We start from the raw sequence: 16,452 nt of genomic DNA on the forward strand, positions 1-16,452 counted from the left end.
CAATGTTCCAAAAATGTGGGGTATCTATCAGTAAGGATGTTTGTAATGTCTGTTTGACATCTGACATCCCGATGACCTTGACTTGCTGTGGCAAGTGTATGGATTTAATCTTTACTTCCTTCCCGTCTCCAAACCTGTTATTAGGAGTTTGGTAATGTGGTTGGATGAATCACTTAAATTTGATTCCCAAGTAGTAAAGCTTGCTGCTGTCTGTTTTGGTATGTGGATGATGCTTTATAAAATTCTCCCTATCCCACGCTCCTGCCCCCCGACCCCCACTTCGAAGAAGATGGCAGTCGAGGCGCTTATACTCTCTTGCATGGACTACGGCAACTCTCTCTATTTGGGAGCACCCAAAGCCACAATAATGAAAACGCAGGTAGTTCAGAACACTGCTGCCTGGATACTGCCCAATATTCTCAGGCACCAATCTGCCCGGCAATCTCTCTGCCTTCTCCATTGGCTCCCTGTTGCAGAGAGAAATACATTTAAATCACTGCATTGCTCATAGCTCCCGCCTTTAGAAAGGGCCTCTGATTTCATGTGCACTGATGTCCACCTACACTACCGGGCGATCTAGGCGTTCCTCCAGTGCTCATCTTGCCAAAGTACCTGTCATGAAGAGGGCAAAATACAAAGGGCCCTGCTTTGTATACAATGCTGATAAATTGTGGGAAAGCCACCCACTCTCTTCACTCAATCAAAAACTTGGCATTTTAAGATCGGGTCGCTTTCATTTTTCGTAACGATTCTATGCCACGCCTTTAGCGCTGGGATGCCTACAGGTAGCTTTTCAAGTGCTTCTTAGAAGAGAATAGACTTCCATTAAACTAACTGTGAGTGCAGGCTTCAGGTGCATTTGATCATGGTTGCAGCCGTTTTCAGTATCGCACTTTTTTATGGTTTTATTTGTTTTTAAATTGCTCTGCTTGCACTTTGTGAAACTCTGGGCACTTTATTACATATTTCATCAGACTACTAAGTATCCCATGCGCTGAGATTGTTAGTGATTTTTACCACCCTTTTACGTATCTGTGCAATTTGTAATTAATTTGCACATTAATTAAATACATACATATGCATTTATGTGTTATGTAACTGACTGTTTTTGCACAAGGTGATTCCTCGCATAAAGGGCATTGTAATCTTGGTAAGGTAACAGTTCCTCAGGTCTTGATAAGGAAACCTCATTGTTGTTTTCGAGCTATCTGGCCTGTGATATTAAATAAATGTCTAGCTGGGCACATGTTGTCCCCTCCTTTCTCTTCTTAAAAGCTTTTGAAAGGGAGACCCTCCTTTGTTTGTTAGTCACCTGAATTCAAAGATGGCATCAACATGTTTTTGATACTGGTGCCCTTAACCTTGAATACGTGCTCTCCCTGTAGAGCCACCATCTAGCAACGTTTCTAAAAGTTCAACTCACTAAAAGCGTTTATTTTTAGAACAGTTAAACAAGGACACTTTTTAAACGGCATTGTCAAATAGGTTACAAATGTATTCAATATGAAGGATAGATTAGGGAATACAGTTTTAGACAAGGTTTTATGAAATTCTGTTTCACTGCAGTGAAATTCATTGTTGCTGTTTCGCTTCAGTAGTTCAATTGATCATTTTAAGAAATCTATGTTTTTGTAGTAGTTTTTTTTATCAAAGATATTCTGCATAATGATACAGTTCGTCCCCAAAACCTGGGGAAAGGCCTAACAGAATGTAATAGAGGAATTCGAGTAGGGTACTTTAGACTACCTTTAGAAAAAAAGAAAATAAGGACAGGCTATATGGGTCAGTTGATTTACATGCTGCCTCTTGTTAGGTTAGCAGTTTTCCTAAACAATTTTCTTTCTGTTGTAGGCGTGAATGACAGAGGAGGTCCCAATCACAGCGCTTAGCGAGACAACATTGCGTCTTCTCTGTCGCGATGACATAGACATTGTAAAACAGCTCTGTGCTGACTGGTTCCCGATCGAGTAAGTAACATGACTGATTTCTGTTTTTTAAAGTAGTATTAAAATTATGGGTATGTTTCCTGACATAAGTAGTGGTTGTGCTTTTGATAGTGCATTATTGTGGAGTGCAGTTGCAGAAAGATGGATCTCTGTGTGTCCGATAGAAGGGGCGGGTAGATAAAACTAAAATGGCTGTTCTGTATATTTATGAAGCCTTCAAAGGAGGAGGGAGTTGTGTGTGATTATTAATTAATCAGAGAACAGGCTAATCATACTCTTCCTCCCTTTGTGCAGTATTCCTAAGTTTGTTGAACTTCTGCCTAGATTGTGGACATGCTGGGTTCTGACGTTCCCAAGACACAGATCGTTAAGCTCAGTAGGCTGCAGAATTTGAAATTTGGAATGTGCCCAACTCAAAAAATAAATTATCATACAACACTTTACACACATTTCTGTACTGGCTTCTGGTTGTACAAAGGACTTAATTTACTGTACTGTGGAACGTGTGTAAGGCAGTTTGTGACCGAGGTCCCAAATGCCTGCTATCTGACCACAGGCCATAACCCAGCGGAAACCAAAAAGCTAGTTGCCCTATTATAAGGCAGCATAAGATTAGAAAGAAACAAAGACAGCACAAGTACCATCCAAGAGCAGGGATCCATTCTCTGGAAAAACATCCCTTTTTCTCAAAACGTTTGGCCATCAACAAATTGGCTACTATGAATCCTCTCCTTCTAATTTTCAATTTTTTTTCCAATTTTATTTGATTTGATTCAGACCTCGACTGAGATCAACAAATACAAGGTAAAATTATTGTTAGTAAATTAAACTGACATTTTAAAAACTCTTTCTAAGATGGCAAAATGACGATATGTTGCAGACTGCTTATACAGCGTTTCATTGTAGAAGTATATTAACATTTTGCATTTTACCTTTAAAACAGCTTTAAAAAACTTTTAAAAAACGTCTACAGGTTATAACCTACAAATTCATCAACTGGAAAATTACACAGCAAGACTAATTCATTTGAGAAACGAGCATTATACTTCAATTGAATTGGAGTTATATATCGTCGTCGAACATCTACCATACTTGGATTAGGACAAATTAATAAAACGTGGAGCAAATCTTGCCGTCCACCATGGCATAGTTCCTCTCCTTCCAAATTTTTCCCATCCCCTTCGGACAAACTTTAATTCAAGAGCATGTCTGACCGTCGAACTATAGAGAAGCCCTCATAAGTAATTGACTCCTTGCCTATAAAAGCATGTTTTGGTCTAAGATGGTCTGGAACCATGCCATGATTAGAACCACACAGCATATGATCCTTTCTAAGAACGTCATTGATCAACACAAAGAAGTCTAAAGTAGATAAAAGGCAGTATGTTTAGCACTATATAAGACTGCCGTATAAATAATTCAATATTTGAAAAAATGCTATCGCCGCTACAGATGTTGTTTCCTGGAAGCACTCTTTGACGTAACACACAACTTACAAACTAGAAAGCAGAAAGGAATGAAGTTTTGCTGTGTTTCTGAGGCATACTTCAGCTCACCAGGCTGCATCATTTGTACAGGCCATTGCATCTGCAAGTAAATCATATTCAGATGAATAATTTACATTTTGAAAAGCACACCTTTTACCGAGAGGAAAGGTGAACTGTAACCAATAAGAGTGTCTGGCGTTAAAATAATACCAGAAAACCTGCCTGTAGCTAAAAGGAGGTTGAGAACAGTCTGATTTGGGAGCTAATTTTTGAATGATAAGACTGTGCAGAGCTCCAAGAGCTGCAGGGAGGCGGGTTGACAGGTTAAACAATGAAAACGAGCTTAGTTACCAAAGTAAACTTACTCCTGAGAGGACCCTTACTCAAAGAGACCCCTTCATTACTTAGTGGCACCTCACCCCTGATTTGTGTTGAGAACCCAATAGGAATGCATACTTTTTTCGAGCAGACTCCCTTCCGTACTTCTGTCCCCCTGCTCTCCTCTCCGTCGCCCACCCCCTCCCTGCTGCACTTGCACATGTGCATCTCCTCATTGCCTCCATAAGTTACTTCCGGTGTTGAATCGATAGTACAAGCAAAGCTGCTGAAGCGTGACACACATCCATCGTTTTGGCCTATTGTTTTTGGATGGCACATATCAACTTGTTTCTGTTGAGGGGCACCGTACGGATGCTCTGTCAGTGTGATCTCTCCTTATGGTTTTTATAATTATAATGTGATGTTGTCCATTCTTTGTCCCTGCACCATGTAGTTTGCTGACATTGACCCTCAAGGTTTTGTAACATTGTTTCAGTCTCGTTATTGCGCCGTGTGCTTGTTAGAGCAACAAAAACAAAGCTGGTAATACGCATAAAGTGAAAGATTTGCCAGTCAGCATCTATACTGCTAGTTGAAGCCTCCCTAGCCAAGCTGTTGAAAATCTTTTTATATGTGGCGCGGAGAAGGAAGCGGGTTCATGTTTAATTCCAGAACGAAAATTATTTCTGTTACAAGTCACGGCCTGCGGTAGTGAGTGTGAGTCTGTATACTGCAGCACCTTTGTTTGACAGTGGCTCCTCCATAAGCTATCCTCGTCGGCCATTCCCTAAGTTGTCAAGAAAAATGTAGTGCCTTCCTTTGTAGGTTTATTTTCTAAATGAGCAACACATCATTCAGTAGACTTGTAATAAATAGATTTAATTCATACATTGGAAATGCCTTCTGATTTACTGTCCTTGTCATATGCACTCTCATGGCACTATGGAAAATGCCTTGCTTGTAGAACACTGACACCTCTCTTGTCTCTTGAAAGTTCGAAGACATGAAAGGGTATCATAAACATGCCTGATTAACTTCCAAATAGTAAACCAAAGCCTGCTATAACCCAAACCTCACTAATCTCCATGTCACACTGCAACCATCATCATTCCAGCTGTGTCTTAAAAAATGACATTTTGCTGTTGTGAATAGCACATTAGTGTCCACTTGTGAAGCTACAACACCTCCTGCCAGGGTAAAAGGCACAAAAATGACATTTTCAAAATATTGCTTTGTTCGATAATGTTATCTTTGGGCTTCAGACTTACTGTGACATTTTTTTATCAGCTGTCCCTGTTATTGTTTTTGCAACAATATCTAAACTGTATATTGTCATGGTTATTTTCATAGTACTAACTAAGTCTGTCATCATTTTATTTATCCATAGCGAAAGGTCCTTTCTTAGCAAGGAGAAAGAGTTCAAGAATGTAAACAAAACGTGTAGGCAGAATGGGTGTTGCCATGTATCAAAATTAGTAAAATGTCCCCTTGTGTACATATTATATAATATTACAAGACATCTACTATTTCCGTAACCTTAAAAAAGAGCTTATCTTTGACCCATTCTTCTCTTGGGTCACAGAATTCCTCCTTGGTGACATGCAATATCCTCATAATGTACAGTATGTTCAGGGCCACTAAAATTATCTAGCAAGGCAAGAAAAAATTTGCGACCGTTTTGACTGAATTATGCGGCAACAAAAAGCAGATTATCTGGTGTAAGGTAACATATTTTGTACTAGTAGAACTTCGATATCCTGTCATTTTTAATTCTGGCATGCCAGACAACCTTTTAGTTTTGTGTAGTTAAGAGCCTCTTGTGGACCTTACCAAAAACCTACAGTGGGCTTGGAGTCTGACCATTGCTGACCATTTGTTCACCTTATTGTTACTATCATTTGCTTGCTAATTATTAGATAGCCTTCCTTCCTCCAATGTTTGTACCTTCACTGGAGCATAGCTTCCCTTCTTTAGATTGGCTGACTTGTATCCTTCCACTGCTCTCTTTAAGAAACCACTTTTTTTTTCTTGTTAAGCACCTCTTTTATCACTTTGAGAGAGTGCATTTGTTTTCCATCTCTCTCAGGCTTCTCCATCCGACAAATACTCGCACCCATGTGCTCCGTTTTGCTGCCTCTTTATGTGCTTCTACTCCTGCCAAACATCCATTGCGCTTTCTTTTGCTCTCTCCCTCTTGTGTTGTTTTTACTCTGCTTTTCCTCCTTCTCCTCCACTCCTTTTTATTTAATTTACCCCCACCCCATTCACTCCCTTTTGCTCCCCCCACCCACTCTGCCGTTGGTCACCCACCTCGATCAGCCCTTTAAAATATTTTTAAATCATTTTTTAAAGGGCCGGATACCTCTCATAGGCTGCTGGACTGCGTTGCTTGCTAAAATGCAATTAAAAAAAATGTTTTATTTACTGCCCCAAGTGGTGTTTGCCTTCTCAGATGAGTAAATAATACTCTAAATAAAATGGCACCCTCATCATTCAGTAGGTGCATTCATATGCCATGCATCCTCACTCATCAAGCATGCACAAGCGTACTGAATGCAGACACCATTAGCGTCATGACCCAATTTAATTTTCTTCATTTGTAAACCCAAAAGGTCCCAAAGTCGAGGCCTCTTGGCTTTAACAGTGCTTTTTAAATTTTCGGTCGAGCCTGAGCCAGGGCGCATGCGCTGCTCTGCGAGGCGTCTTGTAAGCACTCTAAACTACTTTGTGTGGGTCTGACCGCCCCCACGCACTGGGTTGTTTGTTACCTGTCATTTCATTATCGTGGCCTGCAAATGGCTAAAGGCGGACGCATGTCCAACCTCTTTTGCAAAGGTTCACTCCCACAGCGTTTTGCTCGCGGGAGCGAGCAGCGGCGCCCAGGGTGGTAGATGCATTCCTCTTTTTTTTCTTCCTTTCAGCGCCTGTGCACCACTTGCAGGACTCTGTTCTTTATGTAAGGTGCGTTTCCGATATTTTTAGGTGTGTCCGCAGGATTTTTTGTCTTCACAGTGTCGGTTTAGCCCCACCCTTCCCTTCTCATGCCTTGCAGTTCATTTGTATTTATTAAGGCGCTGCAGCGATTTTGGGCTTGAGGGTGACTGTGTCCGTGCTGCTTCAGCCCCACCATTTCCCTTCTCATGTTGTGCAGTTCATTTGCATTTACTAACCATGCGAATATTGATTTCTTCATTTTGAACAGTGCGCAGACCGCACTTTCACTTTCCTAGTAGCTGCTACACGCTCTACGCCTTCCAGTGCTGCTGCTCCCCCGGACTCCTATGACACCCCCACTCCTGAGCAGCAGAAGCCAGGAGCAGCGATGCCATCTGGTCTCAAATGCCATCCTGCACGAAGAAAGCAGGCGGCAATGCAAGGTAATTGGCACGGGATCCGCTTTTGTCAGTGTATCCCCTTAAAGTGGATGTGTGGACATTGCAGGCAGGAGTTACCCTCGGAAGTATGAACTTTTGCAGGTCATTCTGAACATAAACGTGCAAATATTCCCTTCCTTCAGGTCCTTCAATTTCACGGCACTAACCGCGCGTGCCATCATTCCGTCATGAATACATGCCTCGACCAGTTAGGGACGCGAACTTCGGGTCTGTTTTTGTTGGTGAATAAAATATACACTGTATAACGCAGGTTTTGCAATATTCTGCGTGTACAACTTTGGATCAGAGTCTCAATGTCTCATTTTTTGTGTTTGTGAAATCATTTGTAAAACACGCTACTTGGGCGCCATGTGCTCCTGCTGTCTAAGAGTGCTTGTTTCATGGATCTCATTACAACATACTTGTTCCTCTTCATTGTCCCCAGTAAGTCAGATAAGCTTTATGCATCATGCCTCAGTATTGGTAAAACAAGTGAAAGTACCAACGGTGCAGTACAAATGAGCATGTGCAATGCAATGACAGTTTGAGCTACTGGCGTTGCATTATTATTTGCAATGCCAATAGTTCAGACTTTTAGCATTGTAAGACCTATTGCATTGCAAATGCGTGTTATTATTATTGCTTATTTATTGCACAGCTATGAGACATGTCATTTTCTGTTATTATACTTCACTAAATCAAAAAGACAAGTTTGCCTTCAAAAACTAGGCTGCAAATTTAGGAACCTAGCAGGTGTCAATTGGTATGAAGCAAGAGAAGTAGCATGCTTCTGCAGAAATCTTGAGTTCTTCTAGTTTTTTAGGTCTCGCACCTGGCGATGCAGCGCGAAGCGCTGTCTCGCCTGCAAGACCTATAGTGATCGCCTATGCTTTCAAGGAGATAGGCACGCGCAGCATGCCGGAATGGGATCAGGTCGCGCGCGTGAACAGCGCTCCATTGTGACTGTGAACAGCATGCCGGAATCGGATCAGGACGCGGACACACAGACACACACAGACACACACACAGACACACACAGACACACACACACACAGACACACACACACACACACACACACACACACACACCCACACACCCCCACACACACACACACACACACACACACACACACTTTCTCTTTTTCTCTCCGCATCACCTGGCACACGCTGCTCATCCTGGAAAGTGAAGGTACAGCCTATTACGCTGGTTGTCCCTCTCTCCCTCGTCAGCTGGTCAGTCTCGGCAGCAGGCGGGGCTCTCCATGAGCATGGGAGCCCCACTAGCTCTTATGCTCACTTCCGGCTGGCTTCAGGAGCGCGGGGTAGGCTCCCGTCTGTGAGTTTCTCAATACGTGACTTCTGTCTTTGCTGGTGCAGCACGTCTTCGCTGCAGGCAACTCTTTTCTCTCGAGGATGTCATCATGGCTGCCAGCCACTAGTATCGCCGCTGCCTTTCTGCTTATGTTCAATCTCCAGGGAAACATGGGCAGTGTCCTTCGCCACCGACGCTAACTGTAGGGTGAGTTCTGCGTAAGGAAATAAGAGGCAGCCAGCGTCCCCACCCACAGGCGCCTGCCCTGAGCAGGGAAGGTGAAGCAATCTCACGGTTATGTTCTCAAATGCTGTGGCTTACCAGCAGTTCACATTGCTTCCTTTTCCGTTTTCATATGTTCACAATTCGGATCACTGCATAGAATTATGTTAGTTCTTAAAGTGTCCAAGTAATTACAAAGCCTCTGGATGTGCTTCACATTACAACCAACCCATTATTGTTTGTGTTTCTGTGTTTTATTTTCCTATTCACTTTCCACGTTCTCAGGGTTATTCCTATTTTGAGTCTGCTTCATTCTGCAGTTATTCAGAAGCGGTCAGCTCCATTATTTCTTTCGTTCGTGGAGCCTTTCATTTCGGGTCAGGCAAATTCAATCTTTCACAATTGCCCAGGGAGAGCAAGCCGAGATCAGTGGGAGCATATCTACATGAGCCCTCACTGTAACCATACTACTTTTGTAATTGTTACAAATTCACGGCTTAACTAATGTGTTTACTTTAACTCTGGCTTAAGCACTTATAATTTGTCTCAGCCTTGCAAATGAGCTCCCTGCCAGAAACGTGACCAGCAACCTAGGTTTAATTCTCGTCGATAGTTTCTGTACCATGCTGATAGAGGCTCGCCGTACCAGTTTCACTTCCATGAACTGTACATGCCTTTGTGCACGTTGCTGTTCTCTAAAACATGCTATAGTATATTCCCTTCCTGATTGGGTATTACATTAAAAAAAAAATCTTGAACATTGTTTTTAGAAAAGGAAATATGCATCCAGTCAGGCCACAAGCCCTAAACAAGCATTTGCAATGCAATAAGTCTCGCAGTTACTCAAGTTTAAGCTATTGGCATTGTAAATGACAATGCCATTAATTTATGTTTAAAAAAACAAAAACAAAAGGCATTGTCATTTGCAATGTCAATAGCTCATACTTGCGTAAATGCGAGACCTATTGCATTGCAAATGCTTGTTTCTTTAATTCGTCAGTCTTCCGGCTTTGACAAGAACTGACCTGATAAGCGAGAATTAGCCAGAGAAAAGCTTATTCCCGGATTCCATGTTCCGTCAATGGCTAATTGAATTAGGCATGTTGAAGAGACTATTTCTTCATAGGTTTTTCCCTATTTCCACAGTTTTTATTTAGTGGCTTCCCTCGAATAGTTTCTTGATCTGCAGTAATATTTGGAAATTTTCTATTTCTTTGTTTAGGCTGTGCCATTTTCACAGGCATTTCTGTTAAGTGTGCTTGACTTGAATTTTCTGATCTTTAGGGTGCCCTTCATATCAAGTGCATGGTGAATTAATGCGTGCTTGTTGCCTGTGATTCAGTGTGTTAGACCTCAAAGACTATATTTTAATTTTTGCAGTGGCTTGTGGGTTTCTTTTCCTTCAAACAGCTATGGGCTGATTCCTGGGCTAAAGCCAATGCTTAGTCATGAACAGAGACCATGCTTCTTTCTGCACCTTCTCAAGATGAAAACTGGGTATTTGTTGAGTAGTCCATTTTTGAAAGTCTCATCAGTAGTTTTTCTCACAAGGATGTGCACTTTTCTGGTACCATAATCCATTTTTATCGGTGAACAGTACAGCCCGTATCAACAATGCTTCCCCTGCCAATATACAGGCCCTCCAGGTAGTCGTCTAGTTTTTTTTTTTTAGGTGGAAGCACTGCTAAAGACATTTAGGGGCGTTTGGAAAGCTTGCTGGGAACGCATTCCGCCCATTGCTTACCATTGGCTTTGTGGTTTGTAATTCACATTTGCCTGGTTTCTATTTGCTAGCTGCTTTTGTTTTCAGCTGTCCAGTTTGAGTTTGTCCTTCCGGTAGTGTATCCCTTGTTTACTGTATCCTTTCATCGGTGTTTGATTTCTGTCACCAGGCCTTTAAATCTTGTTCTTATCTTGTAACACTTGCTGTGCATTCCAACACCAAGGTCAAATGCCAGGCTCTGTCTTCCCATGGAGCTTGGTGTTTATCTTTCTGTCTCTGGCACCAAAGTGAAAGGATGTATATGACAGTCATGCTGCCTACATGGGGGGGGTGCTGAAGTGAGGATGTGGGATGCTATTTCTTCTAGCAAACTACAACATTTAAATGTCTGTAAATTAAACGTGCAGATATTAAAAAATGTAAGTTTGGTGGAATAAAAAAAAAAATACCATAACAAATAAAAACACTAGGTAATGACATTTCCACACATTAACATTTATATGCTGTATAGTTTTATCAGCAAAACTGTATGTCTGTGCAAACGTAATGGTCATTCAAGTGAAGATGTGTTGTATGTAATGGCAGTGTACTACCACACCATGCGTACACCACTTTATGGCACTCCACTTCACTCTGCACCACTCCATTCTACACCTCTCTACTCTGTACCACTCTTCTGTATGCCAATGCACTCTACCCCCCTCTCCAGTCTAGCCTGTTGCACTCTGCTCTGCACTACTCCACGCCATGTCCCTCCACTCTTCCACTGTACTCTACGTTAATGCACTTGACTATGTACCACTCCACTCTACACCAGTGCATTCTATGCCAATCCACTGTACACCACTTTAATCTACCCTGCACCACTACACTCTACACCACTTTACTCTACACCACTCTACTTTTTGTCACAACACTCTACCTTGCACCACTTCCCACCACGCTACTTCACTCTATTCTGAAACACTCTATGCCACTGCACTCTACACTGTACCACTCCACTCTAATCCACTCTACACTATTCTACTCTTGTAGTGTAGTTCCTATATTCCCAATAGGCTCTGCGCATTGGAATAACATAAACAATAGCTTAGACGTAGGACTGAGGTCGACTAGGTCTCTATTGAATATGTTAGACTTAATTGTGTGTGCCAGCTAGCTCAGAGGTCACTAGAAACTTTCTTGAGTAAACAAGAAGGTATTAACTTTCCTGAATAGACAAGAAGGGATTAGCCTCTGACAACCATATAACATGACAACTTTGTTCCCCCTGAAATAAGGAATATCTCCAGAGTCGCGTAAACAATAGATAGTTATTTCACTCAGTCAATCGTGCATGCTTCGTTTCACCAGAAATGCAGAGAAAATAGAGAGACGGGCGTTTTCAATAAAAGGGTTATTTATTGAGCAGTCTTCTTTCTCATGCAAGAGAAGTGGATTGCCACAATTGCAATACTTGTCATAAAGTAAAGTGCGTACAGTAAAAGGAGTATTATGAAATAATACTGTAAAGCATTTATATGGTTTCTAAGCCATAAGATACTTAAAATGGATAAAATACATACAATGATAAAATGATGACTAAACCTACTCAACTGGTGTTTCTAAGATACGCCTACCCCAGTGTACCTAACCTAAACCTAGTACGTGGGAAGGAGTAGATGAGTTACAGTTTTTGCCAAGAATCTGAATCAAGAATTCTCTAAGGGTCTAATCAGCTCCGTACCTTGGGTATAGAATGAAGGAGGTCTTGTATCTCCCTCTCAGTACTCGATCTCCCAGTAACCCGCGAGGGTAGCAGGGAAACACTGGAGCTGGATTTCTCGGCAGGAGAAAAGACAGCGTCTCTCTCAGTGCGTCAGCAGGGAGGGTCGGCTTCCTTCGGCACTCGTTATCAGCTGGGCGTCGGGCAAGTAGATAGCCGATCTACTCCAAACCACCATGTGTTGCTTAAGGCAGATGTTGGTATAATTATACCTGGAAGGTGCCGAGTTTGACGTAAGGTTGGGCATAAGACGTCACTAAGAACTGGCAGTTCTTTCAGGACTCTCAGGAGTTCTAGGACAAATCAAAACAGAAGCAGGGGGAATTTCCGGTTCTGCTGGAGGCTTGGTTTGTTTAAAGAACGCGTTGTACTTTCTAGGAGTCCATGGGAGTAGCCTTGCTGTATTTGGACTGCATTGGCTATGACTTAATATGGATATGATTCTTATGCCTTTTATAAGGATATGATTTGTTATAACCGCATAAGGGCATAAATCGGGAATATCTAATTAGGGTCCTAGATACATTCACAACACCCACTCCACGTATAATGTCCATCATTACTAAATACTAAGCAATACTAAACATATAACGATGCATGTGTTTTTCAGCCCACCCCAAAATACATTTGTAAGCATTTGAAATGGTGTATACACGAAAATGAGTATAATACTGTACGTTTTTTTTGTAAGCAGTGGTGTCATTCAGATAATGCATTTTTTGTACATTTAGAATGTTGACTGAATGAATCACGAAATCTACATTTATGACATGGCTTTTAATACAGAAGAGAAGGTCGAGACCATTTCATCACATATTTATACAAGACTTTACATGTGCTAGAGGCTAAGTCAAAATATTGCCTCTAGATATTTCAAAAATAGAAATCTTGTTCTCTAAGAATAGTTCTACTTTAAGCAGAGTATCATGTGCCAAAAAAGGGGTAAATATTTTGGGAACTGGAGAAAAAATAATTTTGCTCTCTGGAAGTGAGAAAAAAATAGTTCCAATGTTTTTTAGAAGTTCTGTTTATCAAAACTGAAGGCCGAATTCAGAATTTCAGGGAACGCTGTGTGCTCGCTATTTCAAAAGTTATTCTCGTTGTTAGGAGAGAACATTAACTCAGATAGGCTGGTAAAAAAATTGTCTACATCAGTAGGTGAAAGTTGGACCAGGTCCGAAAAAGTAGAAATAGTGCATATGTGCGAAGCATTGCCATCTTCGGTGTTTAGATCAGCAATGGTCACGGAAGGTTGTACCTGTGTGCCGCTTTCATCTCGTACTTCACCACCACCTAATCGTAATGGTGAAGTCTCAACGAATGCCGTCATCAGAATGGGTAGCCGCTGGGGACAACACGTTGCATGAGCCGTTACCGAACCAAGAAAAGTATCGACATCCATAGGTACTGCTGATGGGAGTGTGAGACTGACGTCTAACACGCATTCTTCTCCGCAAAGCAAGCATCGTAGAACAGGTAGGATGCAATCTTGCCAGATTGGTCTGAATGAAAGAAACCAGGTCGTATTCAGATCTCTTAGCCGAGCCAAGCCGAGGACTTTAGTAATCCGCTCTCGGTATTGCATAGCTGGGATCGTGTCTTCCATTGTAGCCTGAGTTTTGTCTGCGACTTGACTTGCCATATCGAAGCAGAAGGAACAAAAATAAGATTCCTGCTACGAGTCCCAAGATCAGAGGCAGGCACCGAACACAGAATGCACGAAATTCGGGAAGATGCCAAGAACTGCTGCAAAGGGTGCTAACAGTCCCGAAAAAATTGTCTTAAATACATGTGCGATGCCACTGGTATCTGACATGTTTAAGATTTGACTTAACATTTCTACGAAATGCACGGGGCAATTTGTTGATAATATTGCATGTATCCCTGCTGCTTTCCTTGCAACTTGCAGATCATACGTTTCTCTAGACAAGGTTAAAGGCACAGTTGTTTGTAAAAGGATAGATTTCATTCTGCTTAAAGTATCAATTCGAATAGAAGAGATATTCAAAGAAGGCCATATTGCCGCCTCCATGTCTGGTTTGCTGTTTGGATACAATACTTGCATACAACAAGTGACCATGGAAGTAACGCTCACGAGATACGCTTTTCCTGGCACCATGCCACAACAGCTGCGGTCACTTATTATAACGTAGCTGCCGTTGGAAAGCTGTCTGAAAAAAGGTTCCATCTGTGTAGCAGGGGTGCCTTGCAGGTGACATGAAAGGTTATTTGATGAACCTTCGCAGGCTCCATGCAAGTTAATTCTTTGACACAGAAGTGTACCGCTTAGTGAATTTTTACAGTTGTTACCACTAAGAAATACCTCTTTCTGGCCCCCACTCCAACATCTATGTGTATAAGGCAAATTCCAGGTTGACTTGATGTATCCTTTACCCAACCTTTCATACAGGCCTGCTGGTATATACTTTTGGCAGTATCGAAACTGAAAAGTTGTGATCGGAATTGTAATTGTGCCATGTATTATCCATTTGATGACCAGTCGTTCTGACATTGTCAATGGTAATTTGTCTAGTTTTTCAATGCTCAGCACCGTATAGTCTGCCCCTCTTTGTGCCAAAGAGATTTGTTTATCAGTAAGGTTAAAGATTGAAAATAAGGACGTTGTGTTGATTAGACGCCATGGCACGTTGCCTGAACGCAGATTTTGTAACGTCCAGCCTAACTGTACAATAGAACGTACTTGGGACTGGCCATGTTGTAACATTAGCATATCCTGTTCTATTATATCAATAGCAGATGATACAATGCTGTCCAGTGAATAAATTCTGGAGGACAGAGTTGTTAACCCATTGTCCACTACAGACAGTGATTTTTCCAAATTAATGCGATCAATTTCTCGTATTTTTTCAGCAGTTTCAATTTGTGTTAGTTTCCAAGCTTCGTTGTAAGCTGCGTATATACCGGCGTATATGAAACGTTTTTGACGCTGTTTGCGAGGTCCCAGTATGAAATCTCGCAAGTCAGCAAATTCTTTAAGTGAAGTTAAGTGTTGCTTAATTTCGGGTAGTGTGGATTTCTGTAGCCATTCGAGGCATAGTTTTCCTACACTGTATGTTATACTTATCCCTGGATGTTGTCTCTGGGAATATCTTGGGTCTGGCCTATTCTGTTTGAACCCCTGTATTTTGTTCAGGAATCTATCTTGACAGTTATTAGTGTCTGTGGGCCAGATCAACCATTTGTTCCAATCAGGATTAGTTCTGTTTTGTTTTAATATATAGGACACGTCTAACCCCTCATCTGTAGTGTTATTTCTATCAGGCATAGGCTTTGGTATAGACGGGTTGTTTAAATCTTTTATCTTGGCTAGGCCAAGACAGGTTGTTTGCTGAATGGTGTCATTCAGGAACATCATTTGTTCTGGGATCATGCAGGCTCTGAATAATGATTCTAAACATTGTACCTGCCATTCTTTTGTACCCCAGACAGTTTTTGTCTCAATGTTGTTTTTCCAAAATTCAAAACCAAATGTAGACATTGTTTCATAACATTTTTCAGAATAAATCAATTTAGTATTTGTCAACATGTTTTTCACTCCTGTCTTATTCATAATTTTAAAATAAAACGTTTCTGGATCAGTGATATTAAACCCTGAGAAGTACGGGAATTTCTCATAAAATGTTTTTAAACTGCCTTTTGGCGGAGTTGGACAATGTTCCCACTGATTATAACTGAAAACATTTCTAGGATTAGCAGATTTATGCAAATAATGATGCCCAAAATGATTGAAGCAATACATTTCTTCATTATTCGATGAACCCTGTAAATAATAATGTTCTGTACATTTTGCTGACATTTCTAAATCTGACATCATATTATTAATATTTTCAAAGTCCCAATCATCAGAGAAAGTACTAGGTGATACAAAGTCACTTAAAGAAATCTTGAACTGATGTGGATATTTCAAGAGCTCAACCGGGCCATAGATTTCGTAATCAGTATTGTCCCATGCTACACCACCAGGTATAGGAATGGCTGTGATGTTCACTGATGATAGATCTCTTTTTTCAATGTGAGAGGATCTGTGAGGTTTTAGAACCAAGTTGATGTTCTGACTTGCTGTGTCCATTGTACTGTATTTTCCATCAATCATTCTTCCCAAGCTTAACACTAAGATGAGCCAGAGCAGGAGGAAAAGAACACCTAACACAATCCACAGTTCAATCCAGGGTGAAATCAGATATGTTTCTCCATGTTGATGAAAGAGTTCTGTAATTTTGTCTTTGAAAGTTTTTTTGTTTGCTGGCTTGTCTCCATGTTCACTTGGATCATCAGAAAAGTCAT

The 16,452-nt window shown here is 41.3% G+C and overlaps 1 protein-coding gene across 3 annotated transcripts in view; it reads left to right on the forward strand.

The window, feature by feature from the left end:
- NAA60 (N-alpha-acetyltransferase 60, NatF catalytic subunit) overlaps window positions 1-16,452 on the forward strand; it is a 99,789-nt gene that overhangs the window by 9,956 nt on the left and 73,381 nt on the right. For all 3 annotated transcript variants that reach the window (XR_015300692.1, XR_015300693.1, XM_086941349.1), the window contains exon 2: window positions 1,852-1,967. Coding sequence is in view for 1 of the 3 variants with exons in the window: in XM_086941349.1 (XP_086797475.1) it covers window positions 1,858-1,967 (110 nt within the window). In the remaining 2 variants the exon portion in view is untranslated. The remainder of the gene's footprint in view (window positions 1-1,851; window positions 1,968-16,452) is intronic.

This window comes from Lissotriton vulgaris, chromosome 10 (assembly GCF_964263255.1).
Source record: "Lissotriton vulgaris chromosome 10, aLisVul1.2, whole genome shotgun sequence".
Lineage (NCBI taxonomy): Eukaryota > Metazoa > Chordata > Amphibia > Caudata > Salamandridae > Lissotriton > Lissotriton vulgaris.